Source organism: Bufo gargarizans, unplaced genomic scaffold (assembly GCF_014858855.1).
Source record: "Bufo gargarizans isolate SCDJY-AF-19 unplaced genomic scaffold, ASM1485885v1 fragScaff_scaffold_189_pilon, whole genome shotgun sequence".
NCBI lineage: Eukaryota > Metazoa > Chordata > Amphibia > Anura > Bufonidae > Bufo > Bufo gargarizans.
Genome location: NW_025334068.1, coordinates 56995 through 80112, shown reverse-complemented (window position 1 = coordinate 80112; position 23118 = coordinate 56995). Strand labels below are relative to the sequence as shown.

Below are 23118 nucleotides of genomic sequence, written 5' to 3'. Positions count from 1 at the left end.
TGTACCCATCCTCTGATGGCTACTTCCAGCAGGATAATGCACCATGTCACAAAGCTCCAATCATTTCACATTGGTTTCTTGAACATGACAATGAGGTCACTGTCCTAAAATGGCCCCACAGTCACCAGATCTCAACCCAATAGAGCATCTTCGGGATGTGGTGGAACGGGAGCTTCGTGCCCTGGATGTGCATCCCTCAAATCTCCATCAACTGCAAGATGCTATCCTATCAACATGGGCCAACATTTCTAAAGATGCTATCAGCACCTTGTGGAATCAATGCCACGTAGAATTAAGGCCGTTCTGAAGGCAAAAGGGGGTACAGCACCGTATTAGTATAGTGTTCCTAATAATTCTTTAGGTGAGTGTAATTCCACATGTGATAATTCATAGTTTTGATGCCTTCAGTGCGAATCTACAATTGTCATAGTCATGAAAATAAAGAAAACTCTTTGAATGAGAAGGTGTGTCCAAACTTTTGGTCTGTACTGTATATCACCGACATATTCCACAGCGCTGTACAGACACTCTCATCCCTTCATATATCGCTGACATATTCCACAGCGCTGTACAGACACTCTCATCCCTTCATATATCACTGACATATTCCACAGCGCTGTACAGACATTCTCACCCCTTCATATATCACCGACATATTCCACAGCGCTGTACAGACACTCTCATCCCTTCATATATCGCTGACATATTCCACAGCGCTGTACAGACACTCTCATCCCTTCATATATCACTGACATATTCCACAGCGCTGTACAGACACTCTCATCACTTCATATATCACTGACATATTCCACAGCGCTGTACAGGCATTCTCATTACTATATATCACTGACATATTCCACAGCGCTGTACAGACACTCTCATCCCTTCATATATCACTGACATATTCCACAGCGCTGTACAGACACTCTCATCCCTTCATATATCGCTGACATATTCCACAGCGCTGTACAGACACTCTCATCCCTTCATATATCACTGACATATTCCACAGCGCTGTACAGACACTCTCATCACTTCATATATCACTGACATATTCCACAGCGCTGTACAGGCATTCTCATTACTATATATCACTGACATATTCCACAGCGCTGTACAGGCATTCTCATTACTATATATCACTGACATATTCCACAGCGCTGTACAGACACTCTCATCCCTTCATATATCGCTGACATATTCCACAGCGCTGTACAGACACTCTCATCACTTCATATATCACTGACATATTCCACAGCGCTGTACAGACACTCTCATCACTTCATATATCACTGACATATTCCACAGCGCTGTACAGGCATTCTCATTACTATATATCACTGACATATTCCACAGCGCTGTACAGACATTCTCCTCACTTATATATCACTGACATATTCCACAGCGCTGTACAGACATTCTCCTCACTTATATATCACTGACATATTCCACAGCGCTGTACAGACATTCTCATCACTTATATATCACTGACATATTCCACAGCGCTGTACAGACACTCTCATCCCTTCATATATCGCCGACATATTCCACAGCGCTGTACAGACACTCTCATCCCTTCATATATCACTGACATATTCCACAGCGCTGTACAGACACTCTCATCCCTTCATATATCACTGACATATTCCACAGCGCTGTACAGACACTCTCATCCCTTCATATATCGCCGACATATTCCACAGCGCTGTACAGACACTCTCATCCCTTCATATATCACTGACATATTCCACAGCGCTGTACAGACATTCTCACCCCTTCATATATCACCGACATATTCCACAGCGCTGTACAGACATTCTCATCCCTTCATATATCGCTGACATATTCCACAGCGCTGTACAGACACTCTCATCCCTTCATATATCACTGACATATTCCACAGCGCTGTACAGACATTCTCACCCCTTCATATATCACCGACATATTCCACAGCACTGTACAGACACTCTCACCCCTTCATATATCACCGACATATTCCACAGCGCTGTACAGACATTCTCATCCCTTCATATATCGCTGACATATTCCACAGCGCTGTACAGACACTCTCATCCCTTCATATATCGCTGACATATTCCACAGCGCTGTACAGACACTCTCATCCCTTCATATATCACTGACATATTCCACAGCGCTGTACAGACATTCTCATCACATCGCTCAGCCCCATTGAGGCTTACAATCTGAGGTCCCTATCGGCAAGTCTTTGGAGTGTGGGAGGAAACCGGAGAAAACCCGCACAAACACATTAATTTCTGCGAGAACATACAAACTCCATGCAGATGTTCTCTATGGTCGGATTGTAACCCATTGAGCCATTGTGCTGCCCACCACCACTAACCACTGAGCCACCATACTGCCCCATATCTGTGAAAAAGAGGCAATTTTCACTTTGCACAGAGGATATTAGTTTCTGCAAAAATACCTTTGGAGTCAAAATGCTGACTCCTCCCCCTAATAAATACCTTGGCGGGGGTCACTTCTCGGGGGCCAATTATTGTTTCACCCCGGAGCCTCTACAGTCATCAGCACAGGATGCGAGAATCACCACATTGGGCCTCAGGTGCTCCGGGGCCCTGCTGTATGCCAGGGAAAAGATGAGGGCCACATGTAGGTTCTTTATAATATTAGGGCCACGTGTATGGCATTTATAAGATTAGGGCCACCTGTAGGGGGTTTATAAGATTGGGGCCCCATGTAGGGGGTTTATAAGATTAGGGCCACATTTAGGGGCCTTATAAGATTAGGGCCACATTTAGGGGCTTTATAAGATTAGGGCCACATTTAGGGGCTTTATAAGATTAGGGCCACATTTAGGGGCTTTATAAGATTAGGGCCACATTTAGGGGCTTTATAAGATTAGGGCCACATTTAGGGGGTTTATAAGATTAGGGCCACCTGCAGGGCGTTTATAAGATTAGGGCCACATTTAGGGGCGTTATAAGATTAGGGCCACCTGCAGGGTGTTTATAAGATTAGGGCCACGAGTAGGGGGTTTAGATTTACAAAAATTGACTCTGTCCTTAAAGGGGTTATCCAAGACCAATATGCCCGGGCCCCTCGCACAGATAGTACTTACCTCGCTCCCCGGCACCCACGTCGCTTCTGATGTCGGCACGGCCACCACTCGATCTCACCGTCACACGGATGAAAACATTCAGCAAGGGGTGCGAGGAAGCCTATAGCAAGGCGCAACGGGAACAATCCTCCCTAGCATTGCAGGTGACGCTAGGGAGGCTTGTTCCCATTGTGCCCTGCTATTGGCTGACTCCCTCCCAGTCACAAGATGTTTTCATCCAGGTGACAGGGAGATGTAGCGGTGGCCGTGCCGGCATCAGAAGCAACGTGGGTGCCAGAGAACGGGGTAAGTACTATCTGTGCGAGGGGTCCGGGTATGGGGGGGGGGGGACATTATAGGAGGCGTTGCACCGTACAGAGGATACAAGGAGGCGTTACACCGTATGGAGGATACAAGGAGACAGTATACTAGTTAAGAAATATTGCCGTTGCCTAATACCATGGTATATCACCCAAAACTACCTACAGATGAGCATTACGATTGTCAGGAACGAAGTTGTCTGCTCCTCAGTGAAGGAGACCACTGTTATTAAATGCAGCGATCTCCTCCACAGTATAGGGAGCAGTGATCACTAATGCCATCGCTCGTCCTCATACAGAAGCGTTCCTTCCTGACAATCTCCTGCTCGTCAGTGGAGGAGACACATTTACAAGCAGCGATCTCCTCCACAGTATAGGGAGCAGTGATCACTAATGCCATCGCTCATCCTCATACAGAAGCGTTCCTTCCTGACAATCTCCTGCTCGTCAGTGGAGGAGACACATTTACATGCAGCGATCTCCTCCACAGTACAGGGAGCAGTGATCACTAATGCCATCGCTCATCCTCATACAGAAGCGTTCCTTCCTGACAATCTCCTGCTCGTCAGTGGAGGAGACACATTTACATGCTTCAATCTCCTCCACAGTATAGGAAGCAGTGATCACTAATGCCATCGCTCGTCCTCATACAGAAGCGTTCCCTCCTGACAATCACCTCCTCCTCAGTGGACAACTACACCCTAATAAAGATACAGAGTTTAATGACGTGCGGGGGGCATGAGGACAACACTTCAGTACAGGGAAGTCCTCTCAACCACTGCCATCAGTTATCAGCCACCCTAGTGTAGGACTCCAGTCACACAGGAGAACACCACTCATGATGGACCATGGGCATTATACTCACCTACCATCATTCCCAGATGTCTTTAAAACTCAGAATCAAAGAATCCGAATTTCAGGTTTCCTAAACTTTTACAAAAACAACTGTTAGGTTCATACCCAGAAAAAGCTGCAGAGAGTTTGTGGCCATGTCCTAGTTTCCTCTCGTCGTCATTCTGTCCCCAGGCCTCTCTCACTGATCTTAGCAAATTAATGAGCTGACTAATTAACAGCAGCACTTAGAAGCTGTGGAGATCCCGTCCTTCTACCTGAAGGCACCGGACTCTGGGGAATCCTTCAACATGAAGAGAAGGAATGGAGACCAGGGAGCTCTCCTCTACGAAGCTGATGAGACAGAGGGTGCAGATAATCGGGGACAAGGCAGATCACCGGAAGCGCGCACTCTACAATCTGTCGCTACAAAGGCCACCATTCTCCAGTTGGCTTCACTTAGTTCTAAGAAACTTCAATTATAGCCAATATAGGGGCAGATGGGGTCTATGGCACTGCTTTCACTTGGTTCAATCTTCTGCATGGGGTGACAATGGTTGGACCCATCTCCTGGCAATAAGCAGATACTGTACGTCCTAAAAAAATCCCTAACATCTACTGGATGACAGACTGATAACGATGGACAGGTCTTCATTTATGGCAGTCATCGTTAATCGACTTCTCGGTCAATATCCCAACAGATGCCACCAAGAAGAGGACAAGAACTTGATCGATTCCAGTGGTCTACAAGTAGTCAAATCCCCTCTTATAGTCAGCAGGGTCCTCGCTCTACTGTAGAGTGTAAGCTCTTATGGTCAGTGGGTGTCACGGCCTCGGTGTTGTGCGCGTGACGCGTTTGCCGTGACACTTTAGCGGTGCATACAACGTGTTGTTGTATGCATGCGTGTGTGTTTAGATATGTTGAACATGCCGAACCGTCCTCCCTGCCACCACCTCCTGTCATGGTGGATGGTAATCTTGAGTTTCAGATTGTCAGGATAGTGAACTCACGTATTCTTCATGGATCTCTTCAGTACCTTGTGCACTGGAAGGGTTACGGTCCAAGGAAAGAATGTGGGTTCCTGCGACCGATATGAATGCCAGTCGCCTTGTGAGGGCCTTTCACAGGGCGCATCCTGATAAAGTCGGTCCTGGGTTTACGGACGCCAACTGCAGAAGGGGGGGTACTGTCACAGTCCCTCCTGTGAGAGAGGTGAGAAGATTGGATAGACTTGCTGCACGTGAGGCTATCTGACAGGTCTCTCTGTTTTCCTCTATGTATGTTGTAGTTTGGCAGGATCTCACCTCTCCTCAGGTGCTGCTTGTTAGCAGTGATGAGGCTCTATTTAGATCTGCCTCACACTGCTGACCATGCGGTTGATAGTGTCACAGGTTAAGGGGAATGGAAAACACCAAATACACACCACAACAAATGGACAACAATCTAGGCCTCAAAAGCTAAGGAAGAAGGATGGTGTCCTCCTAGTAATCCCTAGGCCTTTCCCTAACTCCTGCCAGTATGAGCAGATCCTGATGGTGGAAATACTCATACGCCGGATACCTAAAGCCCTGCTAAAACTGACGAGCCCTAGGATAGGTAGCAGGGGATGAGACAGCTGGTTCCTTCCAGAATGAAGGAACCTGCGTCTCTCTGAGGCCTAGAAACAACACACAGCAGATAAGAAGCAGCGAAGGCAACAAGTACTTAGCTTAGAGATGTATGGAGAAGCAGGAGATCCAAGACAAACCAGCACTAGCAAAAACTATCAACCGCATGGTCAGCAGTGTGAGGCGGACCTAAATAGAGCCGCATCACTGATAACGAGCAGCACCTGAGGAGAGGCGAGATCCTGCCAAACTACAGCATACATAGAGGAAAACAGAGAGACCTGTCAGATAGCCTCACGTGCAGCAAGTCTATCCGATCTTCTTACCTCTCTCACAGGAGGGACCGTGACAGTGAGCTCCTCTCTCTCCTGTAGAGTGCAAGCTCTTATGGTCAGTGGGGTCCTCTCTCTCCTGTAGAGTGTAAGCTCTTATGGTCAGTGGGGTCCTCTCTCTCCTGTAGAGTGTAAGCTCTTATGGTCAGTGGGGTCCTCTCTCTCCTGTAGAGTGTAAGCTCTTATGGTCAGTGGGGTCCTCTCTCTCCTGTAGAGTGTAAGGTCAGACCTTGATGTTGCAGGAGAAGACCTGGCTTGCAGTCCCTGTTCTGGTGTTGGATGGGGTTGAGGTTGGGTCTGTGGACAGTTAAAGGGGTTGTCTCACTTCAGCAAATGGCATTTATCATGTAGAGAAAGTTAGTACAAGGCACTTACTAATGTATTGGGATTCTCCATATTGCCTCAATTGCTGGAGGGTTAGTGTTGGTTAATTTTTATCATCACATTATACAGGGCTTGTTTACATAGTTAGGACCACCTTGTGATCCTGCAGCAGTGGACATGCCTGCACACTACAGGAAGCCAGCTTCTCTGGCGACCAGGACAGCGGGAGTGCACATAGACACGCATGCACAGCAGCTCCCATCCCAGCCACCTTGTATCTGCGGCGGTTGCCATAACCCCTGAGCAGTGTATAAGGTGATGGAAAATGAATGAAGCAAAGGAGGCAACATGGAGAATCACTGCGCATTAGGACGTGGCTTGTATCAACTGTATCCACGTGATAAATGCCATCTGCTAAAGTGAGAAGCCTCCAAGTTCTTCCCGACGCCCCCAACCATGGCGCAGTCATGAAGAACAAGAAAGAGTCTTCCCCAAACTGTTCTCACAAAGTTGTCACGGAACAATTGTCCACAAAGTCTTGTGTGCTGAAGCATTGAGATTTCCATTCAGTAAAGGGTCTACAAGGCTCAGGGGCTGTGCAAATCTGTGACTGGAAACCCTTCAGCCTAGAAAGATGGATGGGAGTCCAGCACTTCCCAATCCCTGGAGGTACAGCTTCAGCATGTTGGGGGCTGGAAGGTGGAGGTGAGGGATCCTCGGTTTTCTCCGCTGCAGACCTTTTTGCAAGAATCTAGTTTAAATGAAACCTGGAACATTACTTGAAGGTGTCACTTCAACAAATTCTCAATTTGCTTCTTTAACGTTGGTCTAGTGGAAGGGGAGAGATTTGTACCATATAAAAGGCACTACGTGGAAACTTCGACATGGGGCACTTCTGAGTTAGAGGGTATGGATGGTAAGAAAAAGGTCTACCTGGCCACGATTTACCCTCTTCTGATCTCTATAGGTGTTAGATCTGATCACGATGGCACCAACTCATGTACAAACAGCCAGAATAAGGTCCTTGGACTATTGAGAAGTAAGGGTCCTCGTCCAGAGTTACCTCTTTGCTCTGCAGCTCCATCTTAGATTGGATGCTGAAGGATTCTCCTCCACATAGTATGGAGTAGTGGGAGGCGCAGGTGTGGCCCCTGGAGTAGAGTCAATGGGAAGACATATTGGAAAGGATCCTCCAGCTATTGCTTAGTGAGGCCCATTGGCGCACTCATTTATACTTCAGCCCTAAAACTCTTATCCGACAAGCTGTAGAGATGGGAGATATGAGGGGGTACTCTGTCTCTGTTGGACCCCCTTGTATGTGGGCTGGGATATGTTGAGGTCCTGACAATCACTAAGCCCACTAAACTCATGGTGGGCAGAATGTTACATAAGGCACAGAAATGGATTGCTCTGCAATGGAGGATGAGAGAAGTCAAGAAGAAGGCAGAATTTATATTATTGTTATCCTTGAAAGACGGGTTTATAGGCAGAGCAACAACCCCCCAAGAATTAACCCTTCTTCACCAAACTTTACAGCTAGAACCGTGCAGTAAGGTGATGTTCTCCTGGAATTTACCACACTGGTCCATAAGACTGTCAGATAAAGAGAGGAGACTGTTCACTGCGCAGAAGACATCTCGACTGCTCCAGAGTCCAGTGGAGGAGTGCTTTACATTGCTCCATCCCATGCCTGGCATTGAGCTTGCTGGCAGAAGGCTGGCATGCAGCTCCTGGCACAGCACAGATTTTGTGCTGATGTTAATGGCAGACTAGGTCTGGACTCTGCAGTTCAGAAATCAGCAGAGCATTGATGACTTTATTGCACTTGCGCCTCAGCACTCGACCACCGCGCTGAGCAACGTTACTGTCACACCTGTAACAGGTGTTAGAAGGTCTGAAAGACTGGCTGCACATGAGTGATCAGACAGCCTCTTTTGGTTTCACTTTGTGTGTTGCTGGTAGGTCCACACCTCCTGTTCAGGTGTGGATCATGTGACCTTTACCTCGCCCTATTTAGTCTGACTTTACCCATCACTCCTTGCTCTGGATAGCATCATTTGGTTTTGGAAGAGCTGGAGTGTGGTTCTTTTTGAAGTCGTGTTCATCCATCATCCTCAGAAGTTAAGTGTTCCGCTTGTTGTGTTTTGTATACCCCCCACCCCTTGTTGTTTACTAGGCCTCAGCGAGATGCTGGTTCCTTCACCAGGGAAGAAACAGGTTGTCTCTGCTCTATCAATAACTTTAGGGCATCCGAGGGTCACCAGGGTTTTCTAGGTTCCCGAGTATGAGTATCTGATCAAGAGGGGCCCATACGGATAGGAGAAGGGTTTTATAGGTGGTGACACTTTTCCTTCTCTAGTGGTGAGGCTTAGTGTATTTCCTCTTCCTTCTTGTTGTCTTTTGGTGTTCTTCCCTACTACATCCGTGACAGTTACATGGTCTGTACTTTGTGCCCAAGTTACTGTGGATCTTCCACTTTACAACAATACCACTCATAGGTGATGGTGGATCAGAGGAAGAAAGAAGTGTCAAGAAGTGACTTGTTGTAGCGGTGGCATCATGAATCAGGACATTAGAATTACGGGAACTCATGGCAACAAGCAATGTCTGTAAAGGCAAATGCATCACCAGCACTTGATGCTATGCACCAGTTATAATGGCAGACTGCACGGCTAGAGGCTGGATGTTATACACCTGTGGTAATGGCAGACTGCACTACTAGAGGCTGGGTGTTATACACCTGTGGTAATGGCAGACTGCACGGCTAGAGGCTGGATGTTATACACCTGTGGTAATGGCAGACTGCACGGCTAGAGGCTGGATGTTATACACCTGTGGTAATGGCAGACTGCACGGCTAGAGGCTGGATGTTATACACCTGTGGTAATGGCAGACTGCACGGCTAGAGGCTGGATGTTATACACCTGTGGTAATGGCAGACTGCACGGCTAGAGGCTGGATGTTATACACCTGTGGTAATGGCAGACTGCACGGCTAGAGGCTGGATGTTATACACCTGTGGTAATGGCAGACTGCACGGCTAGAGGCTGGATGTTATACACCTGTGGTAATGGCAGACTGCACGGCTAGAGGCTGGATGTTATACACCTGTGGTAATGGCAGACTGCACGGCTAGAGGCTGGATGTTATACACCTGTGGTAATGGCAGACTGCACGGCTAGAGGCTGGATGTTATACACCTGTGGTAATGGCAGACTGCACGGCTAGAGGCTGGATGTTATACACCTGTGGTAATGGCAGACTGCACGGCTAGAGGCTGGATGTTATACACCTGTGGTAATGGCAGACTGCACGGCTAGAGGCTGGATGTTATACACCTGTGGTAATGGCAGACTGCACTACTAGAGGCTGGGTGTTATACACCTGTGGTAATGGCAGACTGCACGGCTAGAGGCTGGATGTTATACACCTGTGGTAATGGCAGACTGCACGGCTAGAGGCTGGATGTTATACACCTGTGGTAATGGCAGACTGCACGGCTAGAGGCTGGATGTTATACACCTGTGGTAATGGCAGACTGCACTACTAGAGGCTGGATGTTATACACCTGTGGTAATGGCAGACTGAACGGCTAGAGGCTGGATGTTATACACCTGTGGTAATGGCAGACTGAACGGCTAGAGGCTGGATGTTATACACCTGTGGTAATGGCAGACTGAACGGCTAGAGGCTGGATGTTATACGCTGTGGTAATGGCAGACTGAACTGCTAGAGGCTGGATGTTATACACCTGTGGTAATGGCAGACTGAACGGCTAGAGGCTGGATGTTATACACCTGTGGTAATGGCAGACTGAACGGCTAGAGGCTGGATGTTATACACCTGTGGTAATGGCAGACTGAACGGCTAGAGGCTGGATGTTATACACCTGTGGTAATGGCAGACTGAACGGCTAGAGGCTGGATGTTATACCCTTCTTTCCTGTCCTCACTATATATACATAGGACACATGTACAGCAGAGTATTACGCACTGCTCACTATATATATATATATGTATACACACACACATATACACATACACAGTACAGACCAAAAGTTTGGACGCACCTTCTCATTCAAAGAGTTTTCTTTATTTTCATGACTATGACAATTGTAGATTCACACTGAAGGCATCAAAACTATGAATTATCACATGTGGAATTATATACATAACAAAAAAGTGAGAAACAACTGAAAATATGTCATATTCTAGGTTCTTCACAGTAGCCACCTTTTGCTTTGATTACTGCTTTGCACACTCTTGGCATTCTCTTGATGAGCTTCAAGAGGTAGCCACATGAAATGGTCTTCCAACAGTCTTGAAGGAGTTCCCAGAGATGCTTAGCACTTGTTGGCCCTTTTGCCTTCACTCTGCAGTCCAGCTCACCCCAAACCATCTCGATTGGGTTCAGGTCCGGTGACTGTGGAGGCCAGGTCATCTGGCGCAGCACCCCATCACTCTCCTTCATGGTCAAATAGCCCTTACACAGCCTGGAGGTGTGTTTGGGGTCATTGCCCTGTTGAAAAATAAATGATGGTCCAACTAAACGCAAACCGGATGGAATAGCATGCCGCTGCAAGATGCTGTGGTGGCCATGCTGGTTCAGTATGCCTTCAATTTTGAATAAATCCCCAACAGTGTCACCAGCAAAGCCCCCCCACACCATCACACCTCCTCCTCCATGCTTCACGGTGGGAACCAGGCATGTAGAGTCCATCCGTTCACCTTTTCTGCGTCGCACAAAGACACGGTGGTTGGAACCAAAGATCTCAAATTTGGACTCATCAGACCAAAGCACAGATTTCCACCGGTCTAATGTCCATTCCTTGTGTCCTTTAGCCCAAACAAGTCTCTTCTGCTTGTTGCCTGTCCTTAGCAGTGGTCTCCTAGCAGATCTTCTACCATGAAGGCCTGATTCACACAGTCTCCTCCTAACAGTTGTTCTAGAGATGTGTCTGCTGCTAGAACTCTGGGTGGCATTGACCTGGTCTCTAATCTGAGCTGCTGTTACCCTGCGATTTCTGAGGCTGGTGACTCGGAGGAACTTCTCCTCCGCAGCAGAGGTGACTCTTGGTCTTCCTTTCCTGGGGCGGTCCGCATATGAGCCAGTTTCTTTGTAGTGCTTGATGGTTTTTGTGACTGCACTTGCGGACACTTTCAAAGTTTTCCCAATTTTTCGGACTGACTGACCTTCATTTCTTAAAGTAATGATGGCCACTCGTTTTTCTTTACTTAGCTGCTTTTTTCTTGCCATAATACAAATTCTAACAGTCTATTCAGTAGGACTATCAGCTGTGTATCCACCTGACTTCTCCACAACGCAACTGATGGTCCCAACCCCATTTATAAGGCAAGAAATCCCCCGTATTACACCTGACAGGGCACACCTGTGAAGTGAAAACCATTTCAGGTGACAACCTCTTGGAGCTCATCAAGAGAATGCCAAGAGTGTGCAAAGCAGTAATCAAAGCAAAAGGTGGCTACTGTGAAGAACCCAGAATATGACAGATTCTCAGTTGTTTCACACTTGTTTGTTATGTATATAATTCCACATGTGATAATTCATAGTTTTGATGCCTTCAGTGCGAATCTACAATTGTCATAGTCATGAAAATAAAGAAAACTCTTTGAATGAGAAGCTGTGTCCAAACTTTTGGCCTGTACTAATATATATAGGACACATGTACAGCAGTTTTCCTACAGTTAAGTTTAAATATACTAAAGCGATTTGTATAAACGTAACTAATAAAGTCGAACGTAAAGGCTATGTACACCTTTGGTGCCAATGTTTTTATTACTGCATAGTACTCATTTTGAGCTAAAGCATTATTTTTCAAATCAGTCTTTAATAAAGAATGAGGAGCCCTGAACAGCTCTGAGTTTATCTACTAGCAGGATCTGTATGTTCTCTCTGCTCCGTCAGGCAGGGAGCTGACGGACTCCTTATCTCTGCTCCGTCAGGCAGGGAGCTGACGGACTCCTTATCTCTGCTCCGTCAGGCAGGGAGCTGACGGACTCCTTATCTCTGCTCCGTCAGGCAGGGAGCTGACGGACTCCTTATCTCTGCTCTCTTACCTTCTAAACACTCATTAAAGCTCAATCCTCAGTTAATGATAAGAATGGGACTTAAGGGGAACCTGTCACCTCCCAAAACCATCCCAAGCCGCCAGCAGTGTGTTTCTGATGATGCCTTTCTTTCTGAAGGCAGATGCAGCAAAAGTGCTGAAAACGTTCTTGTATCCCCTGCCCGGTGCGCTTCTCCACACATGCTTGAAGTCACGGGGGCAGTGGCCTCCTTGCTTCATGTCACAGTAACCATGGCCCCTTGCCTGCCCCTTTGCTGTGACTGACAGCCGGCAGTTCGGGCATAAGCGCTGTCAGTCACAGCGAAGGGGGCGTGGTTACCGTGACATGAAGCAAGGAGGCCGCTGCCCCCGTGACTTCAAGCATGTGTGGAGAAGCGCGCCGGGCAGGGGATACAAGAACGTTTTCAGCACTTTTGCTGCATCATCAGAAACACGCTGCTGGCGGCTTGGGATGCGACAGGTTCCCTTTACATAAGTAATTTAAAGATAAGAGTTATTAGATGATTGGCACAAAGTAAAAGTACCAGTCACACAGCTAGAAAAACAGTTAACCCTTTGTGACAGAACTGATCAATATTTTTAATCAAGACCAATTGAAAAAATGTTATTTAATCCAAAATGAGTAAAATGCAACCATAAAAAAATAAAATTGTCCTCGAAAATGCACATAGCCTTTAAGGCTACTCTCACACTGGCGTTTTGGTTTCCGTTTGTGAGATCCGTTCAGGGCTCTCAGAAGCGGATCCAAAACGGATCAGTTTTGCCCTTAATGCATTCTGAATGAATAGGGATCCGCTCAGAAAGCATCAGTTTGGCTCCGTTCCACTTTGGAGGCAGCTTGCAGAGTTTTGGTGTCCGTCTGACGAAACTGAGCCAAACGGATCCGTCCCGACACACAATGTAAGTCAATTGGGAAGGATCCGTTTTCTCTGATACAATCTGGCACAGTAGAAAACGGATCCATCCCCCATTGATTTTCAATGGAGTTCATGACGGATCCGTTTCTGGCCATGTTAAAGATAATACAAACAGATCCGTTCTGAACGGATGCCGACGGTTGTATTATCTGAACATGACTGATCCGCACCAAACACGAGTGTGAAAGTAGCCTAAGCCTGACAAAGAAGTAACATTTTGCTTTTAGGCCCGATCTTCCAGGTGTACAGCCCAAATGGACAGAAAGCTGGCTTGTATTCACCAAGTTCTCATCTCCACTGCTGCCATTAATGATCAACGTCCCATCAAGAACGTACATGATGGCAGTCAGCCCATCAACATCTAGTCCTCTCTACAATAAAAATTATGGCACCCTATTCTTTAGCGTCTGGTCCTCTCTATAATGACATGATGGTGGTCTATTCTTCAGTGTCTGGTCCTCTCTATATTGACATGATGGTGGTCTATTCTTCAGCGTGTGGTCCTCTCTATAATGACATGATGGTGGTCTATTCTTCAGCGTGTGGTCCTCTCTATAATGACATGATAGTGGTCTATTCTTCAGCGTGTGGTCCTCTCTATAATGACATGATGGTGGTCTATTCTTCAGCGTCTGGTCCTTTCTATAATGACATGATAGTGGTCTATTCTTCAGCGTGTGGTCCTCTCTATAATGACATGATAGTGGTCTATTCTTCAGCGTGTGGTCCTCTCTATAATGACATGATGGTGGTCTATTCTTCAGCGTCTGGTCCTTTCTATAATGACATGATAGTGGTCTATTCTTCAGCGTTTGGTCCTTTCTATAATGACATGATGGTGGTCTATTCTTCAGCGTGTGGTCCTCTCTATAATGACATGATGGTGGTCTATTCTTCAGCGTGTGGTCCTTTCTATAATGACATGATAGTGGTCTATTCTTCAGCGTGTGGTCCTCTCTATAATGACATGATGGTGGTCTATTCTTCAGCGTGTGGTCCTTTCTATAATGACATGATAGTGGTCTATTCTTCAGCGTGTGGTCCTTTCTATAATGACATGATAGTGGTCTATTCTTCAGCGTGTGGTCCTTTCAATAATGACATGATGGTGGTCTATTCTTCAGCGTGTGGTCCTTTCTATAATGACATGATAGTGGTCTATTCTTCAGCGTGTGGTCCTCTCTATAATGACATGATGGTGGTCTATTCTTCAGCGTGTGGTCCTTTCTATAATGACATGATAGTGGTCTATTCTTCAGCGTGTGGTCCTTTCTATAATGACATGATAGTGGTCTATTCTTCAGCGTGTGGTCCTTTCTATAATGACATGATAGTGGTCTATTCTTCAGCGTGTGGTCCTCTCTATAATGACATGATGGTGGTCTATTCTTCAGCGTGTGGTCCTTTCTATAATGACATGATAGTGGTCTATTCTTCAGCGTGTGGTCCTCTCTATAATGACATGATGGTGGTCTATTCTTCAGCGTGTGGTCCTTTCCATAATGACATGATAGTGGTCTATTCTTCAGTGTCTGGTCCTCTCTATATTGACATGATATTCTTCAGCGTGTGGTCCTCTCTATAATGACATGATGGTGGTCTATTCTTCAGCGTTTGGTCCTCTCTATAATGACATGATGGTGGTCTATTCTTCAGTGTCTGGTCCTCTCTATAATGACATGATGGTGGATTATTCTTCTACGTCCAGTCCTCGCTCTCACCTTATTCTAGAGATCAGTCCGGATCGCAGCATTTAGACCTCCAACGTTCAAGTCTCTATGACATCAAAAGTTTCTTGAAAGGTTTGCGATGCTTTAAAGTGGATATCCGGCAAAGAAAAACATTTTTTCAAGCCTTTTCTACTATGTCATTTTTACACTTTTATATCTTTTAAGCGACCTTCAGATACTAAGAGTGGGCAGCATCTCCACATGAGTGCACTGAATCGAGTAATTAGACACAAAAAATAAAAATAAAGATTCGTTTGTGTCATGTGACCACGGAGCTGGAGTGAAGCGCTTGCTATAACTTACCGCTCCGTGGTCACCTGCCGGCCCGCACCACACTGGGGTGGACATGGAGGGGCTGATCTGATGGCACTGGGGGGGGGGGGGGGGGGGACATGGAGGGGCCAATCTGATGGCACTGGGGGGGGGGGGGGGGGGACATGGAGGGGCTGATCTGATGGCACTGGGGGGGGACATGGAGGGGCCGATCTGATGGCACTGTGGGGGGGGGGGGAACATGGAGGGGTGATGTGATGGCACTGTGGGGGGGGGGGGACATGGAGGGGCCGATCTGATGGCACTGGGGGGGGGACATGGAGGGGTGATCTGATGGCACTGGGGGGGGCATGGAGGGGTGATCTGATGGCACTGGGGGACATGGCAATGGATGGCATGGAGGGGCTAAAGGCACTGGGGGAATGGAGCTGATGGCACTGGGGGAACTGATGCACTTGGGCTGATCGCACAAGGGGAAACACAGGGTGCTGGGTTTTACTTATTAGATTACTTGATTTATCATAAAAATAACCGGTAGAATACTCCATTACTAAAATAATTGTTTACTGCAGCCCTAGATTCCACTAATAAAAAGCACTAGTCACTAATAAAAAGCACTATGTCAGGCAATTCCCCCCCCCGTCTAAAGAGAGAGCATGATATATGTCTACAAATGCAGAGAGGAATGGATGAAGGATTACTCTGGTGGATGAGCGCTCCTCTCCCTCTCTACTACTGTGGCGGATGAGCGCTCCTCTCCCTCTCTACTACTGTGGCAGATGAGCGCTCCTCTCTCTCTCTACTACTGTGGCGGATGAGCGCTCCTCTCCCTCTCTACTACTGTGGCGGATGAGCGCTCCTCTCCCTCTCTACTACTGTGGCGGATGAGCGCTCCTCTCCCTCTCTACTACTGTGGCGGATGAGCGCTCCTCTCTCTCTCTACTACTGTGGCGGATGAGCGCTCCTCTCCCTCTCTACTACTGTGGCGGATGAGCGCTCCTCCCCCTCTCTACTACTGTGGTAGATGAGCGCTCCTCTCCCTCTCTACTACTGTGGTAGATGAGCGCTCCTCTCCCTCTCTACTACTGTGGTAGATGAGCGCTCCTCTCCCTCTCTACTACTGTGGCGGATGAGCGCTCCTCTCCCTCTCTACTACTGTGGTGGATGAGCGCTCCTCTCTCTCTCTCTCTACTACTGTGGCGGATGAGCGCTCCTCTCCCTCTCTACTACTGTGGCGGATGAGCGCTCCTCTCCCTCTCTACTACTGTGGCAGATGAGCGCTCCTCTCTCTCTCTACTACTGTGGCGGATGAGCGCTCCTCTCCCTCTCTACTACTGTGGCGGATGAGCGCTCCTCCCCCTCTCTACTACTGTGGTAGATGAGCGCTCCTCTCCCTCTCTACTACTGTGGTAGATGAGCGCTCCTCTCCCTCTCTACTACTGTGGTAGATGAGCGCTCCTCTCCCTCTCTACTACTGTGGTAGATGAGCGCTCATCTCTCTACTACTGTGGTAGATGAGCGCTCCTCTCTCTCTCTCTACTACTGTGGCGGATGAGCGCTCCTCTCCCTCTCTACTACTGTGGTAGATGAGCGCTCCTCTCCCTCTCTACTACTGTGGTAGATGAGCGCTCCTCTCCCTCTCTCTACTACTGTGGTAGATGAGCGCTCCTCTCCCTCTCTACTACTGTGGTAGATGAGCGCTCCTCTCCCTCTCTACTACTGTGGTAGATGAGCGCTCATCTCTCTACTACTGTGGCAGATGAGCGCTCCTCTCTCTCTCTCTACTACTGTGGCGGATGAGCGCTCCTCTCCCTCTCTCTACTACTGTGGCGGATGAGCGCTCCTCTCCCTCTCTACTACTGTGGCGGATGAGCGCTCCTCTCCCTCTCTACTACTGTGGCGGATGAGCGCTCCTCTCCCTCTCTACTACTGTGGCGGATGAGCGCTCCTCTCCCTCTCTACTACTGTGGCGGATGAGCGCTCCTCTCCCTCTCTACTACTGTGGCGGATGAGCGCTCCTCTCCCTCTCTACTACTGTGGCGGATGAGCGCTCCTCTCCCTCTCTACTACTGTGGCGGATGAGCGCTCCTCTCCCTCTCTACTACTGTGGCGGATGAGCGCTCCTCTCCCTCTCTACTACTGTGGCGGATGAGCGCTCCTCTCCCTCTCTACTACTGTGGCGGATGAGCGCTCCTCTCCCTCTCTACTACTGTGGCGGATGAGCGCTCCTCTCCCTCTCTACTACTGTGGCGGATGAGCGCTCCTCTCCCTCTCTACTACTGTGGCGGATGAGCGCTCCTCTCCCTCTCTACTACTGTGGCGGATGAGCGCTCCTCTCCCTCTCTACTACTGTGGCGGATGAGCGCTCCTCTCCCTCTCTACTACTGTGGCGGATGAGCGCTCCTCTCCCTCTCTACTACTGTGGTAGATGAGCGCTCCTCTCTCTACTACTGTGGTAGATGAGCGCTCCTCTCTCTACTACTGTGGTAGATGAGCGCTCATCTCTCTACTACTGTGGCAGATGAGCGCTCCTCTCCCTCTCTACTACTGTGGCGGATGAGCGCTCCTCTCCCTCTCTACTACTGTGGTAGATGAGCGCTCATCTCTCTACTACTGTGGCAGATGAGCGCTCCTCTCTCTCTCTCTACTACTGTGGCGGATGAGCGCTCCTCTCCCTCTCTACTACTGTGGCGGATGAGCGCTCCTCTCCCTCTCTACTACTGTGGCGGATGAGCGCTCCTCTCCCTCTCTACTACTGTGGCGGATGAGCGCTCCTCTCCCTCTCTACTACTGTGGCGGATGAGCGCTCCTCTCCCTCTCTACTACTGTGGTAGATGAGCGCTCATCTCTCTACTTCTGTGGTAGATGAGCGCTCCTCTCTCTCTCTCTACTACTGTGGTAGATGAGCGCTCCTCTCCCTCTCTCTACTACTGTGGTAGATGAGCGCTCCTCTCCCTCTCTCTACTACTGTGGTAGATGAGCGCTCCTCTCCCTCTCTACTACTGTGGTAGATGAGCGCTCATCTCTCTACTACTGTGGTAGATGAGCGCTCATCTCTCTACTACTGTGGTAGATGAGCGCTCCTCTCTCTCTCTCTACTACTGTGGCGGATGAGCGCTCCTCTCCCTCTCTACTACTGTGGCGGATGAGCGCTCCTCTCCCTCTCTACTACTGTGGCGGATGAGCGCTCCTCTCCCTCTCTACTACTGTGGTAGATGAGCGCTCCTCTCCCTCTCTACTACTGTGGTAGATGAGCGCTCCTCCCCCTCTCTACTACTGTGGTAGATGAGCGCTCCTCTCCCTCTCTACTACTGTGGTAGATGAGCGCTCCTCTCCCTCTCTACTACTGTGGTAGATGAGCGCTCCTCTCTCTACTACTGTGGTAGATGAGCGCTCCTCTCCCTCTCTACTACTGTGGTAGATGAGCGCTCATCTCTCTACTACTGTGGTAGATGAGCGCTCCTCCCCCTCTCTACTACTGTGGTAGATGAGCGCTCCTCTCTCTCTCTACTACTGTGGTAGATGAGCGCTCCTCTCTCTCTCTACTACTGTGGTAGATGAGCGCTCCTCTCTCTCTCTACTACTGTGGTAGATGAGCGCTCCTCTCTCTCTCTACTACTGTGGTAGATGAGCGCTCCTCTCTCTACTACTGTGGTAGATGAGCGCTCCTCTCTCTCTCTACTACTGTGGTAGATGAGCGCTCCTCTCTCTCTCTACTACTGTGGTAGATGAGCGCTCCTCTCTCTACTACTGTGGTAGATGAGCGCTCCTCTCTCTACTACTGTGGCAGATGAGCGCTCCTCTCCCTCTCTACTACTGTGGCAGATGAGCGCTCCTCTCCCTCTCTACTACTGTGGTAGATGAGCGCTCCTCTCTCTACTACTGTGGTAGATGAGCGCTCCTCTCTCTACTACTGTGGTAGATGAGCGCTCCTCTCTCTACTACTGTGGTAGATGAGCGCTCCTCTCTCTACTACTGTGGTAGATGAGCGCTCCTCTCTCTACTACTGTGGTAGATGAGCGCTCCTCTCTCTACTACTGTGGTAGATGAGCGCTCCTCTCTCTACTACTGTGGTAGATGAGCGCTCCTCTCTCTACTACTGTGGTAGATGAGCGCTCCTCTCTCTACTACTGTGGTAGATGAGCGCTCCTCTCTCTACTACTGTGGTAGATGAGCGCTCCTCTCTCTACTACTGTGGTAGATGAGCGCTCCTCTCTCTACTACTGTGGTAGATGAGCGCTCCTCTCTCTACTACTGTGGTAGATGAGCGCTCCTCTCTCTACTACTGTGGTAGATGAGCGCTCCTCTCTCTACTACTGTGGTAGATGAGCGCTCCTCTCTCTACTACTGTGGTAGATGAGCGCTCCTCTCTCTACTACTGTGGTAGATGAGCGCTCCTCTCTCTACTACTGTGGTAGATGAGCGCTCCTCTCTCTACTACTGTGGTAGATGAGCGCTCCTCTCTCTACTACTGTGGTAGGTGAGCGCTCCTCTCTCTACTACTGTGGTAGGTGAGCGCTCCTCTCTCTACTACTGTAGTAGGTGAGCACTCCTCTCTCTATTACTCTGGTAGGTGAGCACTCCTCTAGCTGTCTATTATTCGGATAACTGAGCTGTATCCTGTCTCTGGCAGTCTAGCTGAATGGTCTCCTGTCTCTGGCAGTCTAGCTGAACGGTCTCCTGTCTTGCTGCTTGTACTTGGGGGGGTTATCTCACTCTCTCTATATACTTGGGGGCTTCTCTCCATACTCCATATACTCGGAGGGCTCGTCTTGTCCTATCCCTGTACTCGGGGGGGGGGGGGGGTCTGCTCTCTCCCTGTACTCGGGGGGGGGGGGGTCTGCTCTCTCCCTGTACTCGAGGGAGGGGGTCTGCTCTCTCCCTGTACTCGAGGGGGGGGGGGGGTCTGCTCTCTCCCTGTACTCGAGGGGGGGGGGGGGTCTGCTCTCTCCCTGTACTCGAGGGGGGGGGGGGGTCTGCTCGCCCTGTACTCGGGGGGGGGGCTCCTCTCGCCCTGTACTCGGGGGGGGGGCTCCTCTCGCCCTGTACTCGGGGGGGGGGCTCCTCTCGCCCTGTACTCGGGGGGGGGGCTCCTCTCGCCCTGTACTCGGGGGGGGGGCTCCTCTCGCCCTGTACTCGGGGGGGGGGCTCCTCTCGCCCTGTACTCGGGGGGGGGGCTCCTCTCGCCCTGTACTCGGGGGGGGGGCTCCTCTCGCCCTGTACTCGGGGGGGGGGCTCCTCTCACCCTGTACTCGAGGGGGGGGCTCCTCTCGCCCTGTACTCGGGGGGGGGGCTCCTCTCGCCCTGTACTCGGGGGGGGGGCTCCTCTCGCCCTGTACTCGGGGGGGGGCTCCTCTCGCCCTGTACTCGGGGGGGGGGGCTCCTCTCGCCCTGTACTCGGGGGGGGGGCTCCTCTCGCCCTGTACTCGGGGGGGGGGCTCCTCTCGCCCTGTACTCGGGGGGGGGGGCTCCTCTCGCCCTGTACTCGGGGGGGGGGCTCCTCTCGCCCTGTACTCGGGGGGGGGGGCTCCTCTCGCCCTGTACTCAAGGGGGGGGCTCCTCTCGCCCTGTACTCGGGGGGGGGGGCTCCTCTCGCCCTGTACTCGAGGGGGGGGCTCCTCTCGCCCTGTACTCGAGGGGGGGGCTCCTCTCGCCCTGTACTCGGAGGGGGGCTCCTCTCGCCCTGTACTCGGGGGGGGGGGCTCCTCCGCCCTGTACTCGGAGGGGGGCTCCTCTCGCCCTGTACTCGGGGGGGGGGGGCTCCTCTCGCCCTGTACTCGGGGGGGGGGGCTCCTCTCGCCCTGTACTCGGGGGGGGGGGCTCCTCTCGCCCTGTACTCGGGGGGGGGGCTCCTCTCGCCCTGTACTCGGGGGGGGGCTCCTCTCGCCCTGTACTCGGGGGGGGCTCCTCTCGCCCTGTACTCGGGGGGGGCTCCTCTCGCCCTGTACTCGGGGGGGGCTCCTCTCGCCCTGTACTCGGGGGGGGGCTCCTCTCGCCCTGTACTCGGGGGGGGCTCCTCTCGCCCTGTACTCGGGGGGGGCTCCTCTCGCCCTGTACTCGGGGGGGCTCCTCTCGCCCTGTACTCGGGGGGGGGCTCCTCTCGCCCTGTACTCGGGGGGGGCTCCTCTCGCCCTGTACTCGGGGGGGCTCCTCTCGCCCTGTACTCGGGGGGGCTCCTCTCGCCCTGTACTCGGGGGGGCTCCTCTCGCCCCGGTCACCCTGGGATGCGTGGTGATAGGCGGTCCCCAGGCGGGAGCACATGTCTGCAGGTTGCCCCCCGTACGCCCTCCTCCCACACGCCCATCACTCACCTTCGATGGCGATGACGTGCTCCCGGATCTGGTTCTGCAGAGACAAGTCATCCACCCTCTCGATCAGGTCGTAGATGGCGTAAATATTGGGGTGCACCGACTCGAACCTCTGAATCTCCCCCCTGATGGCCACCGAGTTGGAGAGGACGTAGGGGGGCGCTCCAGCTGACTGGTTCGCTGTCACTGGTCCGGAGCCAAACTGGGGGACTGTTCCAAACTGGGGGGTACCGGGGCCCCCGGAGATGGACACCTGCGAGGTGAGGGAGGACTGGGGGCTGCCAGACAGGCCGGAAGGGGGGAAATTCATGCTGTGACCAGGGGCCCCAGAGAACAGGGGGCCAGCCAGCAGGGAAGAAGGGGTTAATGAATGAAGGGATGATGGGCAGGTAGTCCGGCGCACTGATGCAGGGGCGGGGAGGGGAGGAGGCCCCGGGGTGGGTGGTGTCCGCTCTCCGCCGCTCTCTCTGCCTGATAATAACGGAGCGCTGCCGGGAGCGCGCACTCCCACACACAGAGCGCGCGCCCGCGCCGGCTGCGTCACCGCCTGCGTCACCAGCGCCCCCCTCACACACCACTTCCGGTCACAGCGGCCCCCCCCCCTCCGCAGAGACACCGGCCGCGGGACTTCCGGTCAGCCCGAGCACTGCGGCGGCCGGGCCTGAGGTCTCCTGAGGGGCCCAGTCCGGACCCCCCAATTATACAGGGACCCCACTGCAGTGCTGAACCCCCTATTATACAGGGACCCCACTGCAGTGCTGAACCCCCAAATAACAGGCCCCACTGCAGTGCTGAACTCCCAATTATACAGGGACCCCACTGCAGTGCTGAACCCCCAAATAACAGGCCCCACTGCAGTGCTGAACCCCCAATTATACAGGGACCCCACTGCAGTGCTGAACCCCCAAATAACAGAGACCCCACTGCAGTGCTGAACCCCAAAATAACAGAGACCCCACTGCAGTGCTGAACCCCCAATTATACAGGGACCCCACTGCAGTGCTGAACCCCCAAATAACAGAGACCCCACTGCAGTGCTGAACCCCCAATTATACAAAGACCCCCCCCCACTGCAGTGCGAACCCCAAATTATACAGAGACCCCAGTGCAGCGCTGAACCCCCAATTATACAGACCCCACTGCAGTGCTGAACCCCCAAATAACAGAGACCCCACTGCAGTGCTGAACCCCCAATTATACAGAGACCCCACTGCAGTGCTGAACCCCCAATTATACAGGGACCCCCACTGCAGTGCTGAACCCCAAAATAACAGAGACCCCACTGCAGTGCTGAATCCCCAATTATAC

The 23118-nt window shown here is 50.9% G+C and overlaps 1 protein-coding gene across 1 annotated transcript in view; it reads right to left on the bottom strand.

The window, feature by feature from the left end:
* The window catches only part of LOC122922323 (arf-GAP with GTPase, ANK repeat and PH domain-containing protein 3-like), a 140297-nt gene extending 117929 nt beyond the window's left edge, over window positions 1-22368 (bottom strand). The window contains exon 1 of the mRNA XM_044272898.1: window positions 21814-22368. Coding sequence (XP_044128833.1) covers window positions 21814-22120 — 307 coding nt within the window. The 5' untranslated portion in view covers window positions 22121-22368. The remainder of the gene's footprint in view (window positions 1-21813) is intronic.
* Window positions 22369-23118: the final 750 nt, after the last annotated feature.